Below are 24,216 nucleotides of genomic sequence, written 5' to 3' on the forward strand. Positions count from 1 at the left end.
TGAAACCCTGTCTCTACTAAAAGTACAAAAATTAGCTGGGCGTAGTGGCGGGTACCTGTAGTCCCAGCTACTTGGGAGGCTGAGGCAGGAGAATCGCTTGAACCCGGGAGGCAGAGGTTGCTGTGAGCTGAGATCACACCACTGCACTCCAGCCTGTGACAGAGTGAGATTCCGTCTCAAAACAACGACAACAAAAACTGACATAAACCTGATACAAAATCTAACAATGATAACCAAAAAGAAGAAAATTTCAAACTAATTTCATTTTTTAACATGAATCAAAATCCCAGATAAAAATACTAAAATTCAACAATATATTAAAAAGACAATACACGATGGCCCAGTAGGCATTTAAGAAAGGTTAAATATTTTAAAAAGGAGGAAAACAAAAACTTAAGCAAATCAACAAAATGAAAAAGCCCTGTGACTATGTTCAGTCGATGCTGAGAGGACACATGATACAATCCAACGTCTATTTTCTGGCAAAAGTGCTTAGTGACCAAGCTCGTGATGATCACTCCTTACTAGTCAAAGAAACGGGAAACAAGACAACATCACCCTTGGTGTCAGCCCCAGGAGAGAAGGGCCTTTTGCTTTGTTCACTGTGTTATTCCCAGTGATTAAAATAGTGCCAAGCACACAGAAGGCGCTCACTAAGTACGTACGGAGTGAGCAAATGAACAAACGCACTACGCCAAGTGCCTGTCATTAAAATCAAGAACGAATGGCCTGCCATCCCCACTCCTACCTGATACTAAAGAGCACGTCTAAAACCTTTTCATCTCAGAATCTCTTTATACCCTTGGAAATTTATTGAAAGGGTTTATGTAGCTTATATCTACTGACATATACCAATGTTGGAGATTAAAACTGAGAAGTTTAAATAAAAAATATGTATCTATTAACCCATTTAAACATGACAATGATAAATACATTACATGTTAGCATAACATGTTTTTTGAAAAATAACTATATTTCCCCCAGACAAAACAAATTTGATTTTTTGTTTGAGAGGGAATATCGCTGTGTTGCCCAGGCTGGAGTGCAGGGGCATAATTTCGGCTCATCGCAACCTCCGCCTCCCGGGTTCAAGCGATTCTCCTGCCTCAGCCTCCCGAGTAGCTGGGACTACAGGCGCACACCACCACACTTGGTTAATTTTTGTATTTGTAGTAGAGACATGGTTTCACCATATTGACCAGGCTGGTCTCGAACTCCTGACCTCATGATCTGCCTGCCTCGGCCTCCCAAAGTGCTGGGATTCCAGGCGTGAGCCACTATGCCCAGCCTACAAAACAAATTTCTTGAGAAGAGTGGCACTGCTGGTGTGTCTCTGCAAAAATCTTTAGTGTCTGCTCTGACAAACACCAGCTGGGCTCCCACGCATGCTTCTGTATTGAATCTGTTGTGACATGTTGTTTTGGTTGAAAACATGAAGAAACTCTGGCTTCACACAGATACCTGGAGTTAGAAAAGGAAGGAATACTTTGATACCCATCTCTTTGTCTATTTAAGCTGCTGTTAATATAACCAAATACTTTGAACTGGGTGATTTCTAAACAACAGAAATTGTTAACAGTTCTGGAAGCTGGGAAGTCCAAGATGCAGGCACCAGGATATCTGGTGCCTGGTGAGGGCCCTGTCCTCATAGATGGAATCTTCTGTGTGTCCTCACATGAGGGAAGGGGCAAACCGCCATCCTTCAAAAGTCTTTTATGAGGATCCTGATCTCACAGATGAGGGCAGACCCCTTGTGACTCAATCACCTCCCAAAGGCCTTGCTTCTAAATCCTGTCACAATAGGGATTAAGTTCCAACACAGGAATTGTGGGGGACACCAACATTCTTGTGTTGTGATATGTTGTTTTGGTTGAAAATACGAAGAAAGGCCGGGCGCGGTGGCTCAAGCCTGTAATCCCAGCACTTTGGGAGGCCGAGACGGGCGGATCACGAGGTCAGGAGATTGAGAGACGATCCCGGCTAACACGGTGAAACCCCGTCTCTACTAAAAAATACAAAAAAAATAGCCGGGCGAGGTGGCAGGCGCCTGTAGTCCCAGCTACTCGGGAGGCTGAGGCAGGAGAATGGCGTAAACCCGGGAGGCGGAGCTTGCAGTGAGCTGAGATCCGGCCACTGCACTCCAGCCTGGGTGACAGAGCAAGACTCCGTCTCAAAAAAAAAAAAAAAAAAAAAAAAGAAAATATGAAGAAAATCTGGCTTCACATACATATATGTAATTAGAAAAGGAAGAAATATTTTAATACCCATTTCTTAGTCTATTCAGGCTGCTATGAATAGAACAAAACACTTTAAACACAATAGCCCTTTTCAGGTACTTGCTGATAGTCCTTTTTTAAACTACACTAAAACTCAAACAGTGGTAGATTCTTGAGGATTAGTTACAAGGTGGAATTTGAAGTTTCATTGATGAACTTGCCATACTATGCTGCATTAAAACCCACTGATCAGCTGTGCGTCTGCCTAGGATGCCGAACGCCAGAAAGAGTGTTGCTCTTACACTAACAATGAGCAAAAAGGAAACTAAAAACCACAAGTTTTCTTGAACCTGCAGAGAGCTAAAGGCAACCAAGTATCCTGAAATCCAAGAAGGAAGGCGCTCCCCAAGGAAAGACCAGACAGGAGACCGTCTCCCATGTAGCAGGGCATGTGAGGAAGACAGGGGTGTGCCACACAAGCAGGCGAGAGGGCCGAACTAAAAGTTTTAACAAGTTACTAAAGGCCAAGTGTGGGCTGGCGCAATGGTCGGGAGGCCTGGAAAGTGTGAGCACAGGTGGGTATGCACCCACTCTCAGGCTCTGTTCCAAGACCTTCGCTGGGTGTTCACGAGGACAAAATGGGGGCACTCTCTCCTCTTCTACACAAAATGCCTGGCATTCAATAAAAAATGTTAAGACACATACATGCCAAAAAGGAAAAAAAAGAAGAAAGGGAAGAAAGGAAAAGCAACCCATTGTTAAGAGACAAAGCAACCAACAGAAGCTGCCTCAAAGAAGAGCCATTTGTCGTAACTATTAGATACGTTACAGAGCAGGGGATTTTTAAATAACAATGAATAATACGTTAAAGAATCTGGTAGAAAAGGTGTTTTACATGCATGAGCAGATGAGGAATTGCAACAGAGAGCAGGAAATTGTAAGAAAGAGTCAAAGGGAAATGCTAGAAAAAAGGACACAGTGTCAGAGCTGAAGAATTCCTTCAACAGCCTCATCATACTCGACACAGCAAAAAAAGGATCAGTGAACTTTAAGGTGGGTCAATAGAAAGTACCCAAACTGAAATATAAAGAGGAAAAAAGAAAAGAAAATCCAACACATGCAGAACAGTATTAAATGTCCTAAAAGATACGTAAGCAGAATTCCAGGAGGAAGAGAGGACAGAACAGAAACATTTGAAGAGATAACGGCTGAGAATTTTTTTTTAAGCGAAAGGCATTAAACCACTGATCCAAGTGCTGAGATCCCAAGCAGAATAACGCTCGACTTCTCAGCAACAATGAAAGCTAGAAGACAAAGACTGACATTTTTAAAGTACTAAAAAAAAAAAATAAAACAACAACAAAACTGCCAACCTAGAGTCCTAAACCAAGCAAAAGTCTTTTTAAAAAATAAAAGCGGCCGGGCGCGGTGGCTCAAGCCTGTAATCCCAGCACTTTGGGAGGCCGAGACGGGCGGATCACGAGGTCAGGAGATCGAGACCATCCTGGCTAACACGGTGAAACCCCGTCTCTACTAAAAATACAAGAAAATTAGCCAGGCGAGGTGGTGGGCGCCTGTAGTCCCAGCTACTCGGGAGGCTGAGGCAGGAGAATGGCGTGAACCTAGGGGAGCGGAGCTTGCAGTGAGCCGAGATCGCGCCACTGCACTCCAGCCTGGGGCACAGAGCAAGACTCCGTCTCAAAAAAAAATAAATAAAAAATAAATAAATAAATAAATAAAAGCAAAATTAAAACTTTTCAAGCAAAGAGAAGCTGAGAGCATTTATTGCCAGCAGACTGTGCTATAAGAAATACTAAAGGAAGTTCATGAGGCAGAAGAAATACGGTACAGAAAAAACTCAGATCTAAGGACATAAAAATGAGAACTATGTGAGGTGACAAATATGTTAATTTGCTTCTCTCTAGGCTATTTTACTGTCTATATGTGTCCTATGTTATACACCTTAAATATGTACAATACAATTTACTTCTTAAAACATAAAATAAAATAGTCGGGTGTGGTGGCACACGCTAACAGTCTCCGGCTACTCGGGAGGCTGAGGCAGGGAGATCACTTGAGCCACGGAGTGTGAGGCCAGCTTGGGCAACACGGCAAGACCCCATCTCTTAAAAATATAAAATAAATGTAGAAACTTGAAAACTGACCAACAATAAAAATATTTTTAAAATTTATTTTTAATTACTCTAAAAAGCAAAAATAGCCACAGGGATGGCGTTCATAATATATAAAAACGAGACGCGGGACACAGTGGAACGCAGAGAGGATGTGAGGAAGGAGTCGGAAGTCTACTATTGTAAGATTCTTACATTACATGGGAAGTGATGCATGTCATCATTGTGGTATCAGTGACAGTATCACCGTGATAAAGACGCACATTGTGAGCCTAGGACTGGGAAGTACAAGAACAAACAGAAAACAAGCAAGATGTAGATTTAAATCCAACTATATCATGGGAACAAAGCAAAACACTCACTTTCACCAATTTTATGCCATATCACACTGTCGGTCCTACCAGAGTAATAAGGCAAAAAGTAAAATTGCCTTTATTCATAGGTAAGATGATTATCCACTTTTTAAAAATCCCAAAAGCCTACAAAAAAAAAATTCCTGAAACTAATAGGTAAGTTCAGCAAAGCTGCACAGTATAAGGTCAATAAATAAAAATCAATTACATTTCCACAACTAGCAAGAGACAACTGGAAATTTAAATTTTTTAGAGATACTATTTATAATTATAACAAAAACTATAAACTATTTAGTATAAATCTAGCAAAATATGAGCAAGATCTATATACTAAAAACTAAAACACACTGTTGAGAGAAACTAAAGACCTAAATATATGAAGAAATATTCCATGTTCACAGATTGGAAGATTTAATATTGGAAAGATGTCAATTCTCCCTCGACTGATCTACAGATTCAATGCAATCCCAATCAAAGTCCCAGAGATTTCTTTTCTTTCTTTTTTTAAATCAACAGGGTGGCCAGGCGCGGTGGCTCACACCTGTAATCCCAGCACTTGGGGAGGCCGAGGCGAGTGGATCACCTGAGGTCAGGAGTTCAAGACCAGCCTGGCCAACATGGTGAAACCCCGTCCCTACTAAAGAATACAAAAAATTAGCCGGGCGTGGCGGCGCACGCCTGTAATCCCAGCTGCTGAAGAGGCTGAGGCAGGAGAATCGCTTGAACCCAGGAGGCAGAGGCTGCTGTGGGCCAAGACTGCACCATTGCACTCCAGCCTGGGGAACAAGGGCGAGACTCTGTTTCAAGAAAAAGGAAAAAAAAAAAAAGACTAATAAAGGAAAACAGATCCCAATATCTATACGTATATAAACAAAGAAGTCCTTATGACCTTGTCATAAAAACTGCCTTGCTTTAGAGACGTGATGAGAGACGGAGAAAACGAAAGACAGGTGTGCGTAACACAAACAGTTGGCGTGGAGAAGGGAGGGCAGCTCTGAGTCTTGGAGCCAGGAAGGGAAGACTGGAGTTCCAAGCCTGGCTCTTGAAACTAGTGTTGAACAGGCAGCGAAGGCTCCCTGCAGTGACTCAGGCATCAGTTCCTTCTGTTCATTAGAATACGGCATCCAGGCCGGGCTCGGTGGCTCACGCCTGCAATCCTAGCACTTTGGGAGGCCGAGGCAGGTGGATCACCTGAGGTTGGGAGTTCAGAACCAGCCTGACCAACCTGCAGAAACCCTTTCTCTACTAAAAATAAAAAAATAGCCGGGCATGGCGGCACATGCCTGTAATCCCAGCTACTCAGGAGGCTGAGGCAGGAGAATCGCTTGAACCCAGGACGCGAAGCCTGCAGCGAGCCGATTGCACTCCAGCCTGGGCAACAGGAACGAAACTCCGTCTCAAAAAAAAAAAAAAAAAAAAAGAATGTGGCATCCCAAAATACTTTTCTTTTAAAATAATATACCAACGGCCCCCAACTTGGTATGGTTCAACACAGAATTTTCTTATTATACGATGGTGCAAAGGTGAGAAACGTTCTGTGGAAACCATACTTTGGGTATCCATACAACCATTCTGCCTTTCACTTTCTGTATTCAATAGATCACATGAGCTATTCAACACTTTAGTATAAAATAGGCTCGGTGTTAGACGATTTGCCTCACTGTAGTCTAATGTAAGTGTTCTGAGCATGTAAATTTAAGGCACAGTAGGCTAAGCTATAATACTTAGTAAATCATATGTATTAATACATTTTCAACTTAGGATGTTTTCAACTTATGATGGGTTTATCAGAATAAGAACTTATTCTGGCCGGGCGCGGTGGCTCAAGCCTGTAATCCCAGCACTTCGGGAGGCCGAGACGGGCGGATCACGAGGTCAGGAGATCGAGACCATCCTGGCTAACACGGTGAAACCCCGTCTCTACTAAAAAATACAAAAAACTAGCCGGGCGAGGTGGCAGGCGCCTGTAGTCCCAGCTACTCGGGAGGCTGAGGCAGGAGAATGGCGTAAACCCCGGAGGCGGAGCTTGCAGTGAGCTGAGATCTGGCCACTGCACTCCAGCCCGGGCGACACAGCGAGACTCCGTCTCAAAAAAAAAAAAAAAAAAAAAAGAACTTATTCTTAATTGTAAGTTAAGAAGCATGTGTATGATTGAGAAAAATTTAGAAACAGGTGTGGTGGCTTGCACCTGTAATTCTAGCCACTCAGGAAGCTGAGGCAGGAGGATCACTTGAGGCAAGGAGTCCAAGACCAGCTGGAGCAATAAAGGAACATCCCATCAATACAAAAAAAGTTTTTTTTAATTAAAAAATTAACCAGACATGGTGACATGCACTTTAGTTCTAGCTACTTGGAAGTCTGAGGTGGGAGAACTGCTTGAGGCCAGGAGTTTGAGACACTGAGCTATGCACGCCACACTCCAGCCTGGATGACGCTGGAGCAAGACCCTGTCTCAACAAAAAAAAAAAAAAAAAGAGAGAGAGAGAGAGAAGAGAAGAGAAGAGAATTGCAGTGGCTCATGCCTGTAATTCTAGCACTCTGGGAAGCGGAGGTGGGAGGATCACTTGAGGCCAGGAGTTCCAAACCAGCCTGGACAACATAGTGAGATTCCATCTCTACAAAAAGTGTTTTAAACCAGCCAGGCATAGTAGTGTGCACCTGTAGTCCTAGCTACTTGGGAGGCTGAGGCGGAAGGATCACATGAGCCCAGGAGTTCAAGGCTAGAGTGAGCTATGATCCTGCCACTGCATTCCAGCCTGGATGACAGAGTGACCCCATCTCTAAAAAGAAAAAAAAGAATTTGGAAGTCATAAAAACTGGAAATGAAAAAATATATATCTGCAGTCTCAAATTTCAAAAACAATACAAACAATAAATTCTGCTGTCAAGTGGAATGTTTATTTTAACTCTGGGGTGATCTTGCACGTCACGCCAGGTAAACCTCCAATGGAGGTCTTAAGGACAGGACAAGAGAAATGAAGCTTTGGCCACCACTGTTGCCACAGCAGATGTTCTGGGCTGTAGGTAAGCTGTGCTGCCATTTTTATTCACAGAGAACAGCACACTGAAGGCAGTAAGGGGTCTGGGATAATTCAGAGCCAGTAAACCTGGAGGTGCTTTAGAGCAGAGCAGTGGGGATGGAAAGGGTCTGATGGAGCTGAGGGAAAAGCCACAGGAACTTGACAAATACCTAGATGCCCAGAACTAGGAACACTGAAATTCCAGTGGATCCTGTATCAGCAGCACTGGTGTTCCTGCCATTTACCAAACATGAGTGAGCCCAATATTGTGCAAGGTGTCTTAAAATACATTTATTCTAGGCCAGGTGCAGGGGCTCACGCCTGTCATCCCGGCACTTTGGGAGACTGAGGCGGGCGGATCACCTGAGATCAGGAGTTCAAGACCATCCTGGCCAACATGGTGAAACCCCGTTTCTAATAAAAATATAAAAATTAGCTGGGCATGGTAGTGGGCGCCTATAAACTCAGCTACTCGGGAGGCTGAGGCAGGAAGAATCACTTGAACCCGGGAGATGGAGGTTGCAGATCATAACACTGCACTCTAGCCTGGGTGACACAGCGAGACTCCATCTCAAAAAAAAAAAAAAAAGGCCAGGCACAGAGGCTCATGCCTGTAATCCCAGCCCTTTGGGAGGCCGAGGCAGGTGGATCACGAGGTCAGGAGATCGAGACCATCCTGGCCAACATGGTGAAACCCCATCTCTACTAAAATACAAAAAATTAGCCTGGTGTGGTGGCACACGCCTATAGTCCCAGCTACTTGGGAGGCTGAGGCAGGGGAATCACTTGAACCTGGGAGGCAGAGGTTGCAGCGAGCCGAGATCACACCACTGCACTCCAGCTGAGAGAGAGAGCAAGACTCCGTCTCAAAAAAAAAAAAAAAAGATGAGCATGGTGGCAAGTGCCTGTGGTCCCAGCTACTCGGGAGACTGAGGTGAGAGGATCACTGGAGCCCAGGAGGCTGAGGCTGCAGCGAGCTGTGATTGTACCACTGCACTCTAGCCTGGGCAACGAAGTTAAGACCCTGTCTCAAAAATAAATACACAAAGAAATAATTAAATAAGTAGATAAATAAAGTATATTAATTCTAACCCCCCTAACCCTGAGGCAGGTATTATTACCTCTATGCCACAGATGAAAAGTTAAGTGTCTTGTCCAAGGTCAGACAACAGCAGAGACACAATTTAAATTCAAAGCTCAAACTTTTTTCACTTTACCAGGATGCCATGTACCAATGTTACATGACTGAAAATATCTAATTACTCCAGTCCTTGGAGAATTCAAATAAAATGCTCAATCCTTCATTGTACATAGAGGAGAGGAAATAGAGCTATCTGGATTCCTTACAGCTTTTCTAAAAATGAGGGATTTTAGAGGACACATGGCAAAGTGTTCCAAATATGCCGCAGACATGTGTCCCTGCCAAAGCAGCACTATCAAGGTGACACGGTTTGGCTGTGTCCCCACCCAAATCCCGTCTTGAACTGTCGTTCCCCAAAGCCCTCCACGTCGTAGGAGGGACCTGGTGGGAAGTCACTGAATCACAGGGTGGTTTCTCCCATTCCACTCACGTGATAGTAACTTCTCACAAGATCTGATGGTTTTATAAGAGGCTTCCCCCTTCGCTCAGCTCTCATTCTTCCTCTCTCCTGCCACCTTGTGAGGAAGGATGGGTTTGCTTCCCTTTCCACCATGTTGGAAGGTGCCTGAGGCATCCCCAGCCAAGCAGAACTGTGAGTCAACTAAACCTTTTTCCTTTATAAATTACCCCGTCTAAGGTACTTCTTCATAGCAGTGTGAGAACAGACTAATACACAAGGCTTGTGTGCAATAAACAGGATGAAGAATGGTAGTGAGACCAAACCCAGTTGCACGACATTGTTAAACAATTAATGGACATTTTATGAGTCCTCGCTTCAACTACAATCAACAGCACTCTAGAAGCAGGCAAAATGAACAGTCGCCAGCCTCGCCTCAACTACAATCAACAGCCCTCAACTACAATCAACAGCACTCCAGAAGCAGGCAAAATGAACAGTCGCCGGCCCCGCCTCAACTACAATCAACAGCCCTCAACTACAATCAGCAGCACACTAGAAGCAGGCAAAATGAACAGTCGCCAGCCCCGCCTCAACTACAATCAATAGCACTCTAGAAGCAGGCAAAATGAACAGTCGCCAGCCCCGCCTCAACTACAATCAGCAGCACTCCGGAAGCAGGCAAAATGAACAGTCGCCGGATTCAACTTGACAAAGGCAAGCCAACCTTGACCTCTGCACTAGATGTAAGAAATCCTGGTTGGGAAATGACTGTGAGCCCGAATCAAAACTCTGCCCCTACAAAAGGCTTTTCTAACAACCCGAGTCCAGGGCTGCCACACAGATCATGGTGTTGACGGCACTCCCAGGTCATGCCCAAACCACAGCAATTCCTGAAGTTTAGTGTTATTTGAAGACACGCTGAAAAGTACAACGCAAAAAATAGTAACTGAAAAGAAACAAAAACCGTCCAGCCATTCTTGGCCACTAGTGGGAAACTTTGAGGCCATGCTTTAAAAGCTCAGTCATCTCAGCTGTGATACGTTCCAGCAGGAGGAAGCAAGGAGCAACTGCCATTTTTTTCCAAACTCTTTGTGGTCCCTTTAATACTAATACCATTCATTTTCTTCCATTTCTGTCAATCGATGGGCTTCGTTTTCCTCCCGAGAGAATGAGAGAAAGGACCAATTTAAAATGATGGAGGATAAGAATATAAAGTCTCCTTCTAGCGAGCTGACAATGACAAATTCAAAATCCCACATAACGAAGATCAATGCCATGCTGGGAAGTCAGTCTTGGAGAGCAGTTATTTTTGTTCTTTGCACTTGAGGCAGGGTCCCCAGGCTGCAGTGCAGTGGAGCCACCACAGACTGCTGTAGCCTCAAGCCCCTGGGCTCACACAATCCCCCACCTCAAACTCCTGAGTAGCCAGGACTCTAGGTTTGTGTCACCATGCTGCACTAATTTTTTTTTTTTTTTTTTTTTTGAGATGGAGTCTCACTCTGTCACCCAGGCTGCAGTGCAGTGGCGCCATCTCAGCTCAATGCAACCTCCACCTCCTGGGTTCAAGCGATTCTCCAGCCTCAGCCTCCTGAGTAGCTGGGACTAAGGGCACACACCACTGCATCCGGCTAATTTTTGTATTTTGAGTAAAGTCCAGGTTTCACAATGTTGGCCAGGCTGGTCTTGAACTCCTGATCCCGGGTGATCCGCCCACCTCCACCTCCCAAAGTGTTGGGATTACAGGCGTAAGCTACCAAGCCCAGCCTATTTTTGTTCTAATGCTTGAATTGCATAATATGCTAATTTTGAGGAAGAAAAGCAAGGAACACTTTCTCCTTGGAAGGCAATGTACTTTGCTGCTTTAGTTCATAAATCTTTATATCTCTATGTAACAGTGAAGAAGGCAAGTATTAATAGCCTCCTTTTTTGGTGAAAATCAAGACATGGAAAGTCGAAGAAACACAGCCCCGGACATGCACGGACAGGCAGAAATCCTGTGTTGTGGGTCTGGCACTTTGCGCTGAAGTGAGGAGGAAGAAAGAACAGGAAGCCTCCGACGGCACGTCACACAGCTCCGAATCCACCCCATTGGGCCTTTGCATCTACAGCTTGAATGAAGACACAGAAGGCATGTCTGGCAAATCTGCTAATGACAAAGTGGGAGGTCATCAAGGTTCCCAAAAGTCTTGATGGGATAAACAATCGAGCAGAACTAGTGGGATGAACAAAGGCTGAGACACACACAGTCTGACAATTTCAAACAATCTCTTGCACAAACAGAGGTGGAGAAAGTTTAGATGAAAGTCATATGAAGAAAGGCCTGGGACAGTACTGCCCACAGACGTGTTTTGTTTGGCCTTTGCAGTGTTTGGCCTTCACAGTGTTCGTGAAAAACACTAAGCCAATGGTTAACAATTGTGAGAGTCACATGAAAATCCGGATTTCCGGCTTCTCTTAAAAAACTGATAGATTTGGCAATTCCAGGTCTGCATTCAGACATGACAACAGCTGGTTAGAATTCACCTGTGACCATCCCCTCAGGACAGGGCATTCACTCCCCTGGATGTATCCGGACACACACTAGCCTGCTTACACCATTTAGGTTACTTTCCTAGCTCTGTGGACATCTGTTTGCAACCCTTGACCTGGGGGTTTCAGGTGACTGCCAACTCAACAGAAGCCAACCATGTAATACAGCTGCCAAAAATCTCAGCAAATCCTAGGTAATGGAAGAACAGTGTCTAAAATCAAAAATCTCACCAAATCCAAGGTAATGGAAGAACAGTGTCTACAACTGGTGGCCCTTAAGTTTTGAAGAGTCATAGACTCCTTAGGAAATCTAGAAAAATCAGTAAGTTTTCCTCCCATAAATATGTCTAGACGTACAAAAATTTACAGTTAATTTCAGGGAGTTGACAGACACTCTGAACCCCCAGTCCCTAAGTTAATGAGCTCAGCCCAGAACAAGGAGGTCGATGGTCTCATTGTATGTTGACACAGCACGTCCACTCCTGGGAGTCACATTTTAAGAGGGAGGCCGACAAACAGCTATCAAGAGCAAGAATGATAAAGGGTCTGGAGATTACATTATAAAGAAACTAAGAATGGTTAGCCTAGAAAAGGGAACACTTAGGAACATAACATCCATTTTCAATTTCAGAAGCTGTAGTAAGGAAAAGGGATTAGGCTTACACCCGTCCAGCTGGCAGAACTAAGATCAACAAGCAGTTACAACGAAGTCTATTTCACTATTTCACTTCAGTCTAAGAAAGGAGTTTCTCATAACTAAAGCCGTAAAACTGAATTAGTCTGTCCTGCGGACCCACAAAGTAGCAACCTCCCCATCATTGAAAGTATCCAAGCTGCCGGGCGTGGTGGCTCAAGCCTGTAATCCCAGCACTTTGGGAGGCCGAGACGGGCGGATCACGAGGTCGGGAAATCGAAACCATCCTGGCTAACATGGTGAAACCCCGTCTCTACTAAAAAATACAAAAAACTAGCCGGGCGAGGTGGCGGGCGCCTGTAGTCCCAGCTACTGGGGAGGCTGAGGCAGGAGAATGGCGTAAACCCGGGAGGCGGAGCTTGCAGTGAGCTGAGATCCGGCCACTGCACTCCAGCCTGGGCGGCAGAGCGAGACTCCCGTCTCAAAAAAAAAAAAAAAAAAAAAAAAAAGAAAGTATCCAAGCTTCTGCAGGATAAGGAAATGTCAGAGATGTAATGCGAAGGACTCCTGACCTGGGTGGAAGATTGTACTATAATTACCTAATCCTTCTTCCAAAGCGAAGGAGTGATCAATACAGCACCCCCTCCTTATCAGCAGTTCACTTTCTGAGGTTTTAGCTACCTGTAGTTGACTGTGGTCCAAAAATATTAAATGGAAAATTCCAGAAAAAGACAATTAGTAAATTTCCAATTATGTGCCATTCTGAGTAACGTGATAAAATCTTACACCACTCAATTCTGTCCTGACCAGGTCACAAATCGTTCCCCCGCCCAGAATATCCACGCTGAATACAGAGCCTGTCTATCAGCCACTCAGCAGCCATCTCGGCTATTACACACAGCTCCAAATCACAAGAGGACTGATGCTGGAACACTGTCATAATCGTGCTATTTTATTTTTAGTTATTGTGGTTAATCTCTTACTGTGCCTAATTTGCATACTAAAATTTATCACAGGTGTGTATACATAGGAAAAAATACAGTATATATATAGTTTGCTACTCTCTGGGTTTCAGGCATCCACTGGGGGTCTTGGAATGTATCCCCCACAGATAAGTGGGGACGACTTGTAATAATTCTCTTCTCCTCCCAAACCTTACTCTTATTCTGATCAAAGAAACAGCTACATTGCAGCCAGGCTCCACTGAAGAGACAGAAACGCGGTGGCTGATCCTCTCCTGTGAGTCTGAGAGCTTACTGACAACTGGTCAACGTTTGGCCACTCTTGAAACTTCCCACTGCCGGCTTTTTCCTCCTCTAATCCGCCCCTCTATTCACCGCTCTTTCACCCACATTCAGGCCATCCATTTTAATTCTTGGGAAGCTGCCTAAATTTCATAGCATATCACATCACGTACTTGTTGAACTGACTCATCCACAAAGTTTCAAACATGTGGGCATTTAATTAAAGCTTTTGACTGATGATTTCAACAGATAAAAATGGGGAAGATTCAGTGCCATATAAACTTTGTAAGAGCATCATCATCCGGTTAGCAGAGGTTACAGACTAGACCAGTTCAAGCCGGCCCACATAGGAGGCGGTCAAAAACCAAAGACTCTCCAAATGTTTAGCAGAATTTATCCAAGCGGCTGGTATTTCAGAAACTTCAAGAAGCTCAAGAAATGACCTAGTTATGTCTTCAATATTTAAATCATTCCTTACCCCCAAATAATTTTTGAGTCAAAAACATTGCTTTTCAAAAGGAACTTTTCTGCTAAAAAAGTCAATTAAGACACCACGAACGTGAAGTAAACACTTTCCCCTTATTTACAGATTAAGAAGCACATCTAGCTGGGCGTGGTGGCTCACGCCTGTACTCAGCACTTTGGGAGGCTGAGGCGGGTGGACCATGAGGTCAGGAGTTTGAGACCAGCCTGACCAATATGGTGAAACCCTGTTTCTACTAAAAATGCAAAAATTAGCTGGGCATGGTGGCATGTGCCTGTAATCCCAGCACTTTGGGAGGCCAAGGTGGGCGGACCATGAGGTCAGGAGTTTGAGACCAGCCTGGCCAACATGGTGAAACCCCGTCTCTACTAAAAATACAAAAATGAGCCGGGTATGGTGGTGTGCGCCTGTAATCCCAGCTACTCAGGAGGCTGAGGCAGGAGAATCGCTTGAACCCAGGAGGCTGAGGTTGCAGTGACCCGAGATCACACCACTACACTATACCCTGGGTGACATAGGAAGACTCTGTCTCAAAAAAAAAATAAAGAAGCAAAAAGCAATCTAGGCTGGGCATAGTAGCTCATGCCTATAATCTCAGCATTTTGGGAGGCCGAGGCAGGAGGATCACTTCAGGCCAGGAGTTCAAGACCAGCCTGGGCAACACAGCAAGAACCCATCTCTACCAAAACTAAAAAATAAAAAATAGCTGTGTGTGGTGGCGCATGCCTGTAGTCCCAGCTACTTCGGAGGCTGAGGTGGGAGAATCACTTGGGCCCAGGAGTTCAAGGTTACCGTGAACAATGATTGCACTCCAGCCTGAGCAACAGGGCAGGACCCTGTCCCTAAAATAATAATAATAATAAATATAAATTAAAAAGCAGCACATCAGTTCTGGTTAAACACAATCAAGATTAAATTTATAAAAGGAAAACCTCCTTTTGTACATGTTGCCACTCCCTTCTGAGTGTTCTTCAGAAGCTTAGGAAGCAAGTGCTGAAAGCAAACTTCTCTTCTGTTCCAGGGAAGAGGGGAACGTGGGGCCTCTTGACCTATAAAACTCATTATGTTGGAACATCCATAATTCCACCAAGTCTGCGCCAGTCAAACAGACTCCTTTTAGCAAACCAGCCAGCCAGGGCTGGAGACCAAGGCGTTCATCCCTAGGAGCTGACAAGGACAGGACCCAAGAGCTCCTTGGAAAAAAAAAAAAAAGCTTCTACTTCAGTATGCATTACAAACTGCTGGAAAAGACAGATGGGGGCATGACAGGAAAAGCAATTATTTCTTCTGGGCTTCCTTTCTGTCTGGATTCTAAGGAGACGAATACAAAATTCCATCACAGATTGAAATGCTATCTAAACATTCTTGGAAATGTGGTCCTGCTCTCTGAAATACGACCTGCTCTGCCGCGGCAGCCTGCAACCCATCAACACGGGACGGGGGAGAACGCGACATTCCGCCGACTGTCTAATTCGGGTCTGACTCTGCAATACTGCTAGCTTGCAAGAGTCCAGAACCACAGGATGAAACGTAAATAACTAAAAGATATACATCTATTATACACAGCATGACCCAACAAAAGATGCTGATGAATCACTCGCTACTTTCACATTCTTGAAATTTTAAACATCTATGACTCCTGTATTTTAAGACTTCTAGTGAGCCATTCTAAATGTAAGCTCAACCACACTGAACAAGTAGTGTGACTATTCCCAACAGTAGCAAGTGGGGACTCTTCACGCACAAAGCCAGTTTTAAATCACTTTTAAGGAACACCCACTTGCTCATCAAAATGTTTTTATGATAAAACGTTTTTGTTTATTTATAATTAATAAACAATCTTAGACAAAATATCCAATATACTTGCATAAAATGTTGGGGGGGGGGGTTTGCTGTTGTTTTTGGAGATGGGTTCTCACTCTGCCACCCGGGCTGGAGTGCAGCGGCACCATTACAGCTCACTGAAGCTTGTACCACCATATCCAGCTAATTCTTTTACCTTTCTGCGGAGACGAGTATTGCTATGTTGCCCAGGCTGGTCTCAAACTCCTGGCCTCAAGTCATCCTCCTGCCTAGGCATCCCGAAGTGTTGGGATTACAAGCAAGAGCCATTGTGCCCAGCTCAGCTGAATAAAATGTTATTGCACGTAGCCTATGTGTAGTGAAATACGAAGATGACAAAGACACAGTTCTTACCTTCCAGGAGCTTATAAACATCAAAGGGATGAGATTTGTTCTCTAGTAAGTCAAGGGAGACCCCAAAAGCCAAATGAAAAGTACAAGAATAGGGCTGTGGGATTTATGGAGAAAGGATATCAAGTGACACTAGAATCTATTTTCTCCTCTGTAAAATGAGGGGAGTGGCCCAGATGAGTTTTAAATCCTTTCTAATTCAAAATTCTGATTCCTGAATGTATTCAGATGAAGTCGACAGAAAACGTCGTCAAGAAACTAATATCCGAGCTGGCCCTTGGACGGGTAAGATTGGGAAATGCAGCTGCTGAGAGAAATAGGAGGAAAAGCATTTCAAGCACAACAGAGTCTCTAAGCACAGGCCTGGAAAGCACAGGCCTGCTCGTGGAGCACAAAGTCTTCGGTGCAGACAGAATACAACGGGAGGCAAAACTGGAAACGGAGACCAGAATTTTGAATGCCAAGCAAAGGAATTTGAATTTTTTTCTTTCTTTCTTTTTTTATTATTATTACTTTTTTTAAACAGGGTCTCACTCTGTTTCCCAGGCCGGAGTGCGGTGGTGTGATCATGGCTCATTGCAGCCTCGAACTCCCTGGCTCAGCTGATCTTCCTGTCTCGGCCTCCTCAGTAGCTGGCTACAGGCACAGGCCACCATCATGCCCAGCTACTTTTGTACTTTTTGTAGAGACGGGGTTTTGTCATGTTGCCCAGGATGGCCTTGAACTCCTAGGCTCAAGTGATCTCCCCGCCTCTGCCTCCCAAAGTGTGGGGACTGCAGGTGTGGGCCACCATGCCTGGCCTTGGATTTCATTTGGTGGCCAGAGCTAACGCGGTGTCTGAAGAGGCAGACACTACGACCAAACACAGACTAGGACAGCTAAGCAGCAGAGTGCAGCTGGAGGGCTTGAGGCCACCCGGTCCCTCTGCAGGACCCCTCTGCAGGTCCCATTTACACAGGCCTCATCTGCCGAAGAAACCATGCTTCATGTAATACAGAAAAGACGAGGGAACAAGACCTCGACAGACAAGATGAGGGAACGAGGACTGAAAACCATGCAAGAGTCCAGAAAACAGGGACACTTCTAGGAACCCAATGTGTCTACACACAAATTCTGAAGGTGACAAGAAGGCCAACTACTCACAAACAGGCCAAAGGAAACTGGCTATCACATGGAAAGTGACTATGAAGTGGAAAAAAAAGTGATATAATGTAGCAAAAACAGACAGATGCGAAAACTACAGATGTAAGAGAAAGAGACTCCTAACATCTGTAAACGACTAGCAGAGGAAACAGAATTATCGGAGATCTGGAAATCTCAGCACAGGACTATCCTCCTCCCACTCCAAATGTGGGCAGCAGGATGGACATTTGTAGAAATTAGCTGTCCTAAAAAATGTCCAAGAGGAGAAAGCACAGCACTGAAGTGACTGCAAAGGTGCAGTCCTGACCTGAGTTAGTGCTGAGAAGGGAGGACAGGATGTCCTCCCTTAGGCGAGAGAGGACGGCTAGAAAGGCACGCTCAGCACTTCCATTCAGACAGCCGTTCTGAAATACAACGCCTCAACGGAAGAACAGAATCGAATGAAAAGGGAAATGGTTCACAGGTAGCATCTGGCCCCTCAAGTATTAAAGAGTATCTCCCCCCACACACACTTTTCCCTATTCCCTCCAACAGCCTCCTCAACCAGATCCAATAGACTTCCAAAACTTTTTTTTTTTTTTTGAGACAGTCTCACCCCTGTCGTCCGGGCTGGAGTGCAGTGGTGCGATCTCGGCTCACTGCCACCTCTGGCTCCCGGGTTCAAGTGACTCATGCCCCAGCCTCCTGAGTAGCCCGGATTAGAGGAGCGCACCACCACACCCAGCTAATTTTTGTATTTTTAGTAGAGACAGGGTTTCGCCATGTTGGCCAGGCTGATCTCAAACTCCTGGCCTCAAGTGATCCACCTGCCTCAGCCTCCCAAAGTGCTGGGATTACAGGAGTGAGCCACTGTGCCCAACCAACTTGTAAAATTTTTAAATGAATCTTGAGCTACCTGCCTGCTGGCAAAGTGAGGTGCGAGGAAATCATAACTATGTCAGGTTACTATCTTTTGCAGTTCCAAGAGTAATATCAAAACCCCAACAACTTAGCTGACCAATGCAGCAACCTCCTTTAGCCACAGCCCACAAAATAAAAGAGGGCACAAGAGATACCCAACACTAAGGAGAAAGACAAGGAAGCTCCCGTGTTCTCGTCTGGCCTCGAGTGAGCGGTGCCACAGTACACAGGCCTGGTCCAAGGGACACTGAGTGACAGCACGTGGCTGCTCTGGGCGCCTGCCCTGCCCTGTCCTGCCATGTATGAAACGGATCAACTGGAAAGTGCTCTGCGGGAATTGCGAGAAGGCACGTCGATGTTTTGGTCATCTGGTTGTCGGGAGAAACTGGGGGAGCACAGGTAATAGGAAGGAATAAGTTACTTACTTGCCGTCCATCCTGCCCCACGTTCGTCTGGCCTCTTACAACAGTTCGAATATTGTCATCCAGTCTCCTAGCAAAACAGTTCAAGGATACAGTCATTCAAATACTCTTTATTCTAGGCTGGCCAAAGGAAAAAAATAAAAGAGTAATGTATCCATCAACTTCTGCAGACTGCACCTAAACGTCCCAAAAACCAAACATGTGTGAGTGACATCAGGAAGGAGGAGGGCAGCCACAGCCGTGTGGGAGGCCAAGCCCAGCGCAGACTGACGCATCGCCTTGTTGTTAGAAATGGCTATTTTCACTTCACAGTCAGAGCTGTCTGAAAAGACTAATAAAACTTGCAGGATTTTTCATGGCGTAAATCAGGAATGACAAAGTTCCTAAACCTTTATGTGAACACGCCAGAGAACTCAAATTACCTCACACACAATCCCTTTCTCAGTCCCCTTATGAGGCAGAAAGAGCCAGGGCGACAGACAGAATCAGTGCTTCCCACTCCAGGCCCTGATCATGCAATCTATGTCTGAGGCAGATCGACGGCTTCCAGCTCCTCTGCCCCCACAGTTCACAATGTTTAATCATGGGTCACCACCGAACCCACCAGCAGATCTGTTAGCTGTTATGTGACCAAAGGATACACATGTAAGCCCATCTTCATGTCTAAGCCTTGGGAATAAAAAAACAGGTAAATCCATAAAAACAGGGAAATAAAGCCATTTAAAAAGCCAGTAGAAGGACAGACAGAATGGCTTACACCTGTAATCCCAGCACTTTGGGAGGTGGAGGCGGATGGATCACTTGAGGCCAGGTGTTCAAGACCAGCCTGGCCAACACAATGAAACACTGTCTCTACTACAAATACAAAAACTAGCTGGGCATAGTGGTGCATGCCTGTAATTCCAGCTACTTGGGTGGCTGAGGCTTACAAATTGCTTGAACCTGAGAGGCAGATCCAAAATCACACCACTGTACTCTAGCCTGGGTGACAGAGCCAGACTCTATCTCAAAAAAAAAAAAAATCTAGTAGATGTGGGAGACAGAGGCAGGCAGATCGCTTGAGCTCAGGAGTTCGAGAACAGCCTAGCCAACAAGGCGAAACCCCATCTCTACAAAAAATACAAAAATTAGTGAAGTGCGGTGGTGTGCACCTATAGTCCCAGCTACTTGGGAGGCTGAGGTGGGAGGATCGCTTGAGCCCAGGAGTTCAAGGCTGCAGTGAGCTGTAACTGTACCACTGCACTCCAGCCTGGGGCACAGAGTAAGACTTTGTTTCAAAAAATAAAAATAAACTGAAAAAAAGAAAAAAAAATCTATCAGAAAAGCTTTTGCCTCCTTCTATAATTACAAAAGCTGTTTTGAATAGACTCTGTCACAGCTTCCTTCCTTTTGTATGAATAATTGAAGACTGGCCAAGAATTGAGTTCCTTGCCACAAAGTTCATACGGATAAAAGAATTATATGACCAGGTGTAGTGGCTCCAGCCTGTAATCACAGCACTTTGGGAGGCCAAGGCCGGTGGATCACTTGAGGTCAGGAGTTCAAGACCAGCCTGACCAACATGGTTAAACCCCGTCTCTACTAAAAATACAAAATTTGCCAGGCGTGTAATCCCAGCTACTCGGGAGGCTGAGGCAGGACAATGACTTGAACCCAGGAGGTGGAAGTTGCAGTGAGCCAAGATCGCACCACTGCACTCCAGCCTGGGCAATGAGCAAAAATCCGTCTCAAAAATAAATAAATAAATAAATGAAAATTTAAAAAAGGAACTATATTACCATCTATGGCAAACTTGAGATTCCAGTGCTCTCACAGAAAAATGTGATCCAGAATGTGATTAACTAAATTAACAACACACTTTTCATTAATGATGAACAATCACACAATGTTACTTACCTTATTTTCAGCCTAATTTTGTTCACGACTTCGTCTATGTTCGCCAGAGACTACAATAAAGAAGAAAGAGTGCCCAGCTGTTAGTCCACTTCCTGGAATTCCTCTTTCCCAGGGAAATGATGTGCTCTAACAGCTACTTATGAAAGCTCAAAAACTTTAATCACGTGGTATGAGCTTTGCTTTAAAAAAGTAAAGCAGTAGTTGGAAGGTACTGGCAAATCTAGCCCAGCCCGTTTTTTGTCAATAAAGTTTTATTGGAACACAGCCACGCCCATTCACGTGCGTCCTGCCTCCGGCTGCTCTTGAGCGACAGTGGCGTTAGGCAGCTGTGAAAGACACTGTAGAGCTGCAAAGCCTAGAATATTCACTACCTGGACCTTTGTAGAAAAGTTTGCTGACCCGGGTTATATGTGATTGTGACAAATTCATGTAACAAAATACAGCAACGAAAATGAATGAACACACACCACCATGGATAAACATTACTAACGGAACGGGGCACAAGAAAAGCCGGACGCAAGAGGACATAGGATACGATTTCACTAACACAATTCTCCTGTGTTAGAAGCGAGGACTGTGGTTATCTCTGGGGGAAGGTAGTGACAGTGAAGACGCAAGGAAAGGCCTTCTGAAGTTTTTTTAAATGGTTTATTTCTTGATATGGGTGGCGGTGACATGGCTATGTTTATTTTGTGAAAATTCATCAAGTTGTACCCTTAAGATTTGTGTACTCCTCTGTATTAGTTATACTTTAATAAATACACAAATTTGTTTTTTAGTATATAGATTCATTAGAAAAAAGTCTGGAAGGATAAATAGGAGTAGTTGTAATCTATTAGTAGTTGCAGCATTAGTAGCTATAATCTATCAACTATGTATTACAATATGAAAAGAAGGGATTTCAAATTTTGCTTCTTGGGCTGGGTGCAGTGGCTCATGCCTCTAATCCCAGCACTTTGGGAGGCTGAGGTGGGCAGATCACCTGAGGTCAGGAGTTTGAGACCAGCCTGACCATCATGGCGAAACCCCATCTCTACTGAAAATACAAAAAAAAAAAAAATTAGCCAGGCGTGGTGGAGGGCACCTGTCATCCCAACTACTCAAGAGGCTGAAGCAGGAGAATCACTTGAACCCAGGAGGCGGAGGCTGCAATGAGCTGAGATCAGGCCGTTGCACTCCCGCCTGGGCAACAAGAGCAAAACTCCTTCTCAAAAACAAAAAAGTCTTCTTTTTGTCTGTATTTTATAATTATTGACTATGCACTAGTACTGTGACTATAATAAAGCTTATTATAATGACAAAACAAAGGGATCACTTCTGACCTTAGAGATGAGAAAATGTGAGGAAATGGTGCCCCCTAATGGACGAGATGAGGTACAATTTTACAGTACTATTTTAATTCTAGTTTTCAAAATACAATTTAACAAATCTTCTTTCTCTCTCCCTTAACAAATATTTTATCTCAGAAGGAATTAGGGATATTGCAGGAAATATGCTTATAAATCACTTCTGGCTACTTCTGAGGGGAGGAGGCAGGTAGGTGCCTTCCAGGAGCAGGTCTGGTAAGAGAAACGGGCCCTGAGTGTTTGAGATGTCAGACTGGGTCATCACAGCTCATCTTACTGTGCTGACTAAGCCAACAGTTACTCAGAATTTTCAGAAATCCAAGACCAGCTTGAGGTAAAAATGAATCTCAGGCTGGGCGTGATGGCTCATGCCTGTAATCCCAGCATTTTGGGAGGCTAAGGTGGGAGGATCACTCAAACCCAGGAATTCAAGACCAGCCCAGACAGACCCCATCTCTCCAAAAAATAAAAAAGTTAGCCAGGCGTGGTGGCGGGTGCCTGTAGTCCCAGGTACTCAGGAGGCTGAGGTGGGAGGATCACTTGAGCCCAGAAGGTCGAGGCTGCAGTGAGCCATGTTTGCACCACTGCACTCCAGCCTGGGTTAAACAGCCCTGTCTCAAAAACAAAAACAAAAAAAAAGAATCTTAAACAAGAGAAATTAATTTATATATAATTAATATATACCTATAGTTTTGTGTGTGATGGAGACTAGCTGTCACAAGGCTGGAGAGCAACGGCACGATCTCAGCTCACTGCCAGACTCCCTGGTTCACGCCATTCTCCTGCCTCAGCCTCCCGAGTAGCTGGGATTACAGGCACATCCCACCAGGCCCAGTTAATTTTTGTATTTTTAGTAGAGATGGGGTTTCACCATGTTAGCCAGGATGGTCTCGATCTCCTGACCTCGTGATCTGCCCGCCTTGGCCTCCCAAAGTGCTGGGATTACAGGCATGAGCCACTGTGCCTAGCCAAGAGGAAAATATTTCTAATATCATTTTATGATATCAAGTATTTTTATAATATCAAATAGCCCACCTTTAAGATGGCAGCTCCCTCTGTCACCTAGGCTGGACTGCCGTGGTGCTTACTGTAACCTCAAACTCCTGGGCTCAAGCAATCCTCCCACCCCAGCCTCCTGAGTGGCTGGGAACACAGGTATGTGCACGAAGCCTGGCTAATTTTCCTATTTTGTTATAGACACAGGGTCTTGCTATGTTGCCCAAGCTGATCTTGAATTCCTGGCTTCAAGCAACGCTCCCGCTTTGGCCTCCCAAAGCCCTGGGATTACAGGAATGAGGCAGCGCACCTGGCCCTATAATATCATTTTTATAATATAATGAATGTAACTATTAAAAAGAACAGAGGCCGGGTGTGGAGGCTTATGTCTGTCCTTTGGGAGGCTGAGGTGGGTGGACTGCTTGAGCCCAACAATTAGAGACCAAACTGGACAACACGGTGAAACTCCGTCTCCACAAAAAATAGAAAAATTAGCCAGTGTGGTGGCACACGCCTGTAGTACAAGCTACTTATGAGGCTGAGGAGAGAAGACTGATTGAGCCTGGGAGTTGCAGGGCACAGTGAGCTGTGATGGAGCCACTGCACTGCAGCCTGGAAGATGAGTGAGAATCTCAAAAAGAAAAAATAAATAAAAATAAAAATAGGCCGGGCGTGGTGGCTCACGCCTGTAATCCCAGCACTTTGCAAAGCTGAGTTGGGCAGATCACAAGGTCAGGAGTTCGAGACCAGCCAGGTCAACATGGTGAAACACCGTCTCTACTAAAAATACAAAAAAAAATTAGCCGGGCGTGGTGGCAGTTGTCTGTAATCCCAGCTACTCGGGAGGTTGAGGCAGAAGAATTGCTTGAACCTGGGAGGCAGAGGTTGCGGTGAGCCGAGATCACACCACTACACTGCAGCCCGGGCAAGTGAGAGACTCCGTCTCAATAAATAAATAAATAAATAAATAAATAAATAAGAAGAGAAAGAAATATCCTAAAGTTATAATATTTGATTATTAGGTGGCCCTTGGGTGACTGTTTTTCCTTCATTTCCAGGCTTTCTGTTGCGGGGGCAAAAGCGAAAGGCTGCCAGCATTTATTGTGGGTCTCTTAGGCAACAACTGTAGGCACTTCACAGGAATGATTTCCCTCAATCCCCTCTGCC

At 44.8% G+C, this 24,216-nt stretch overlaps 1 protein-coding gene across 8 annotated transcripts in view; it reads right to left on the reverse strand.

The window, feature by feature from the left end:
- VPS53 (VPS53 subunit of GARP complex) overlaps nucleotides 1-24,216 on the reverse strand; it is a 174,900-nt gene that overhangs the window by 141,299 nt on the left and 9,385 nt on the right. For all 8 annotated transcript variants that reach the window (XM_077969703.1, XM_077969702.1, XM_077969701.1 and 5 more), the window contains exons 3-4: nucleotides 20,708-20,757; nucleotides 18,815-18,881 (exon numbers count right to left, since the gene is read on the reverse strand). In XM_077969703.1, coding sequence (XP_077825829.1) covers nucleotides 18,815-18,881; nucleotides 20,708-20,757 — 117 coding nt within the window. The remainder of the gene's footprint in view (nucleotides 1-18,814; nucleotides 18,882-20,707; nucleotides 20,758-24,216) is intronic.

The sequence above is a fragment of the Macaca mulatta genome, chromosome 16, assembly GCF_049350105.2.
Source record: "Macaca mulatta isolate MMU2019108-1 chromosome 16, T2T-MMU8v2.0, whole genome shotgun sequence".
Classification (NCBI taxonomy): Eukaryota; Metazoa; Chordata; class Mammalia; order Primates; family Cercopithecidae; genus Macaca; species Macaca mulatta.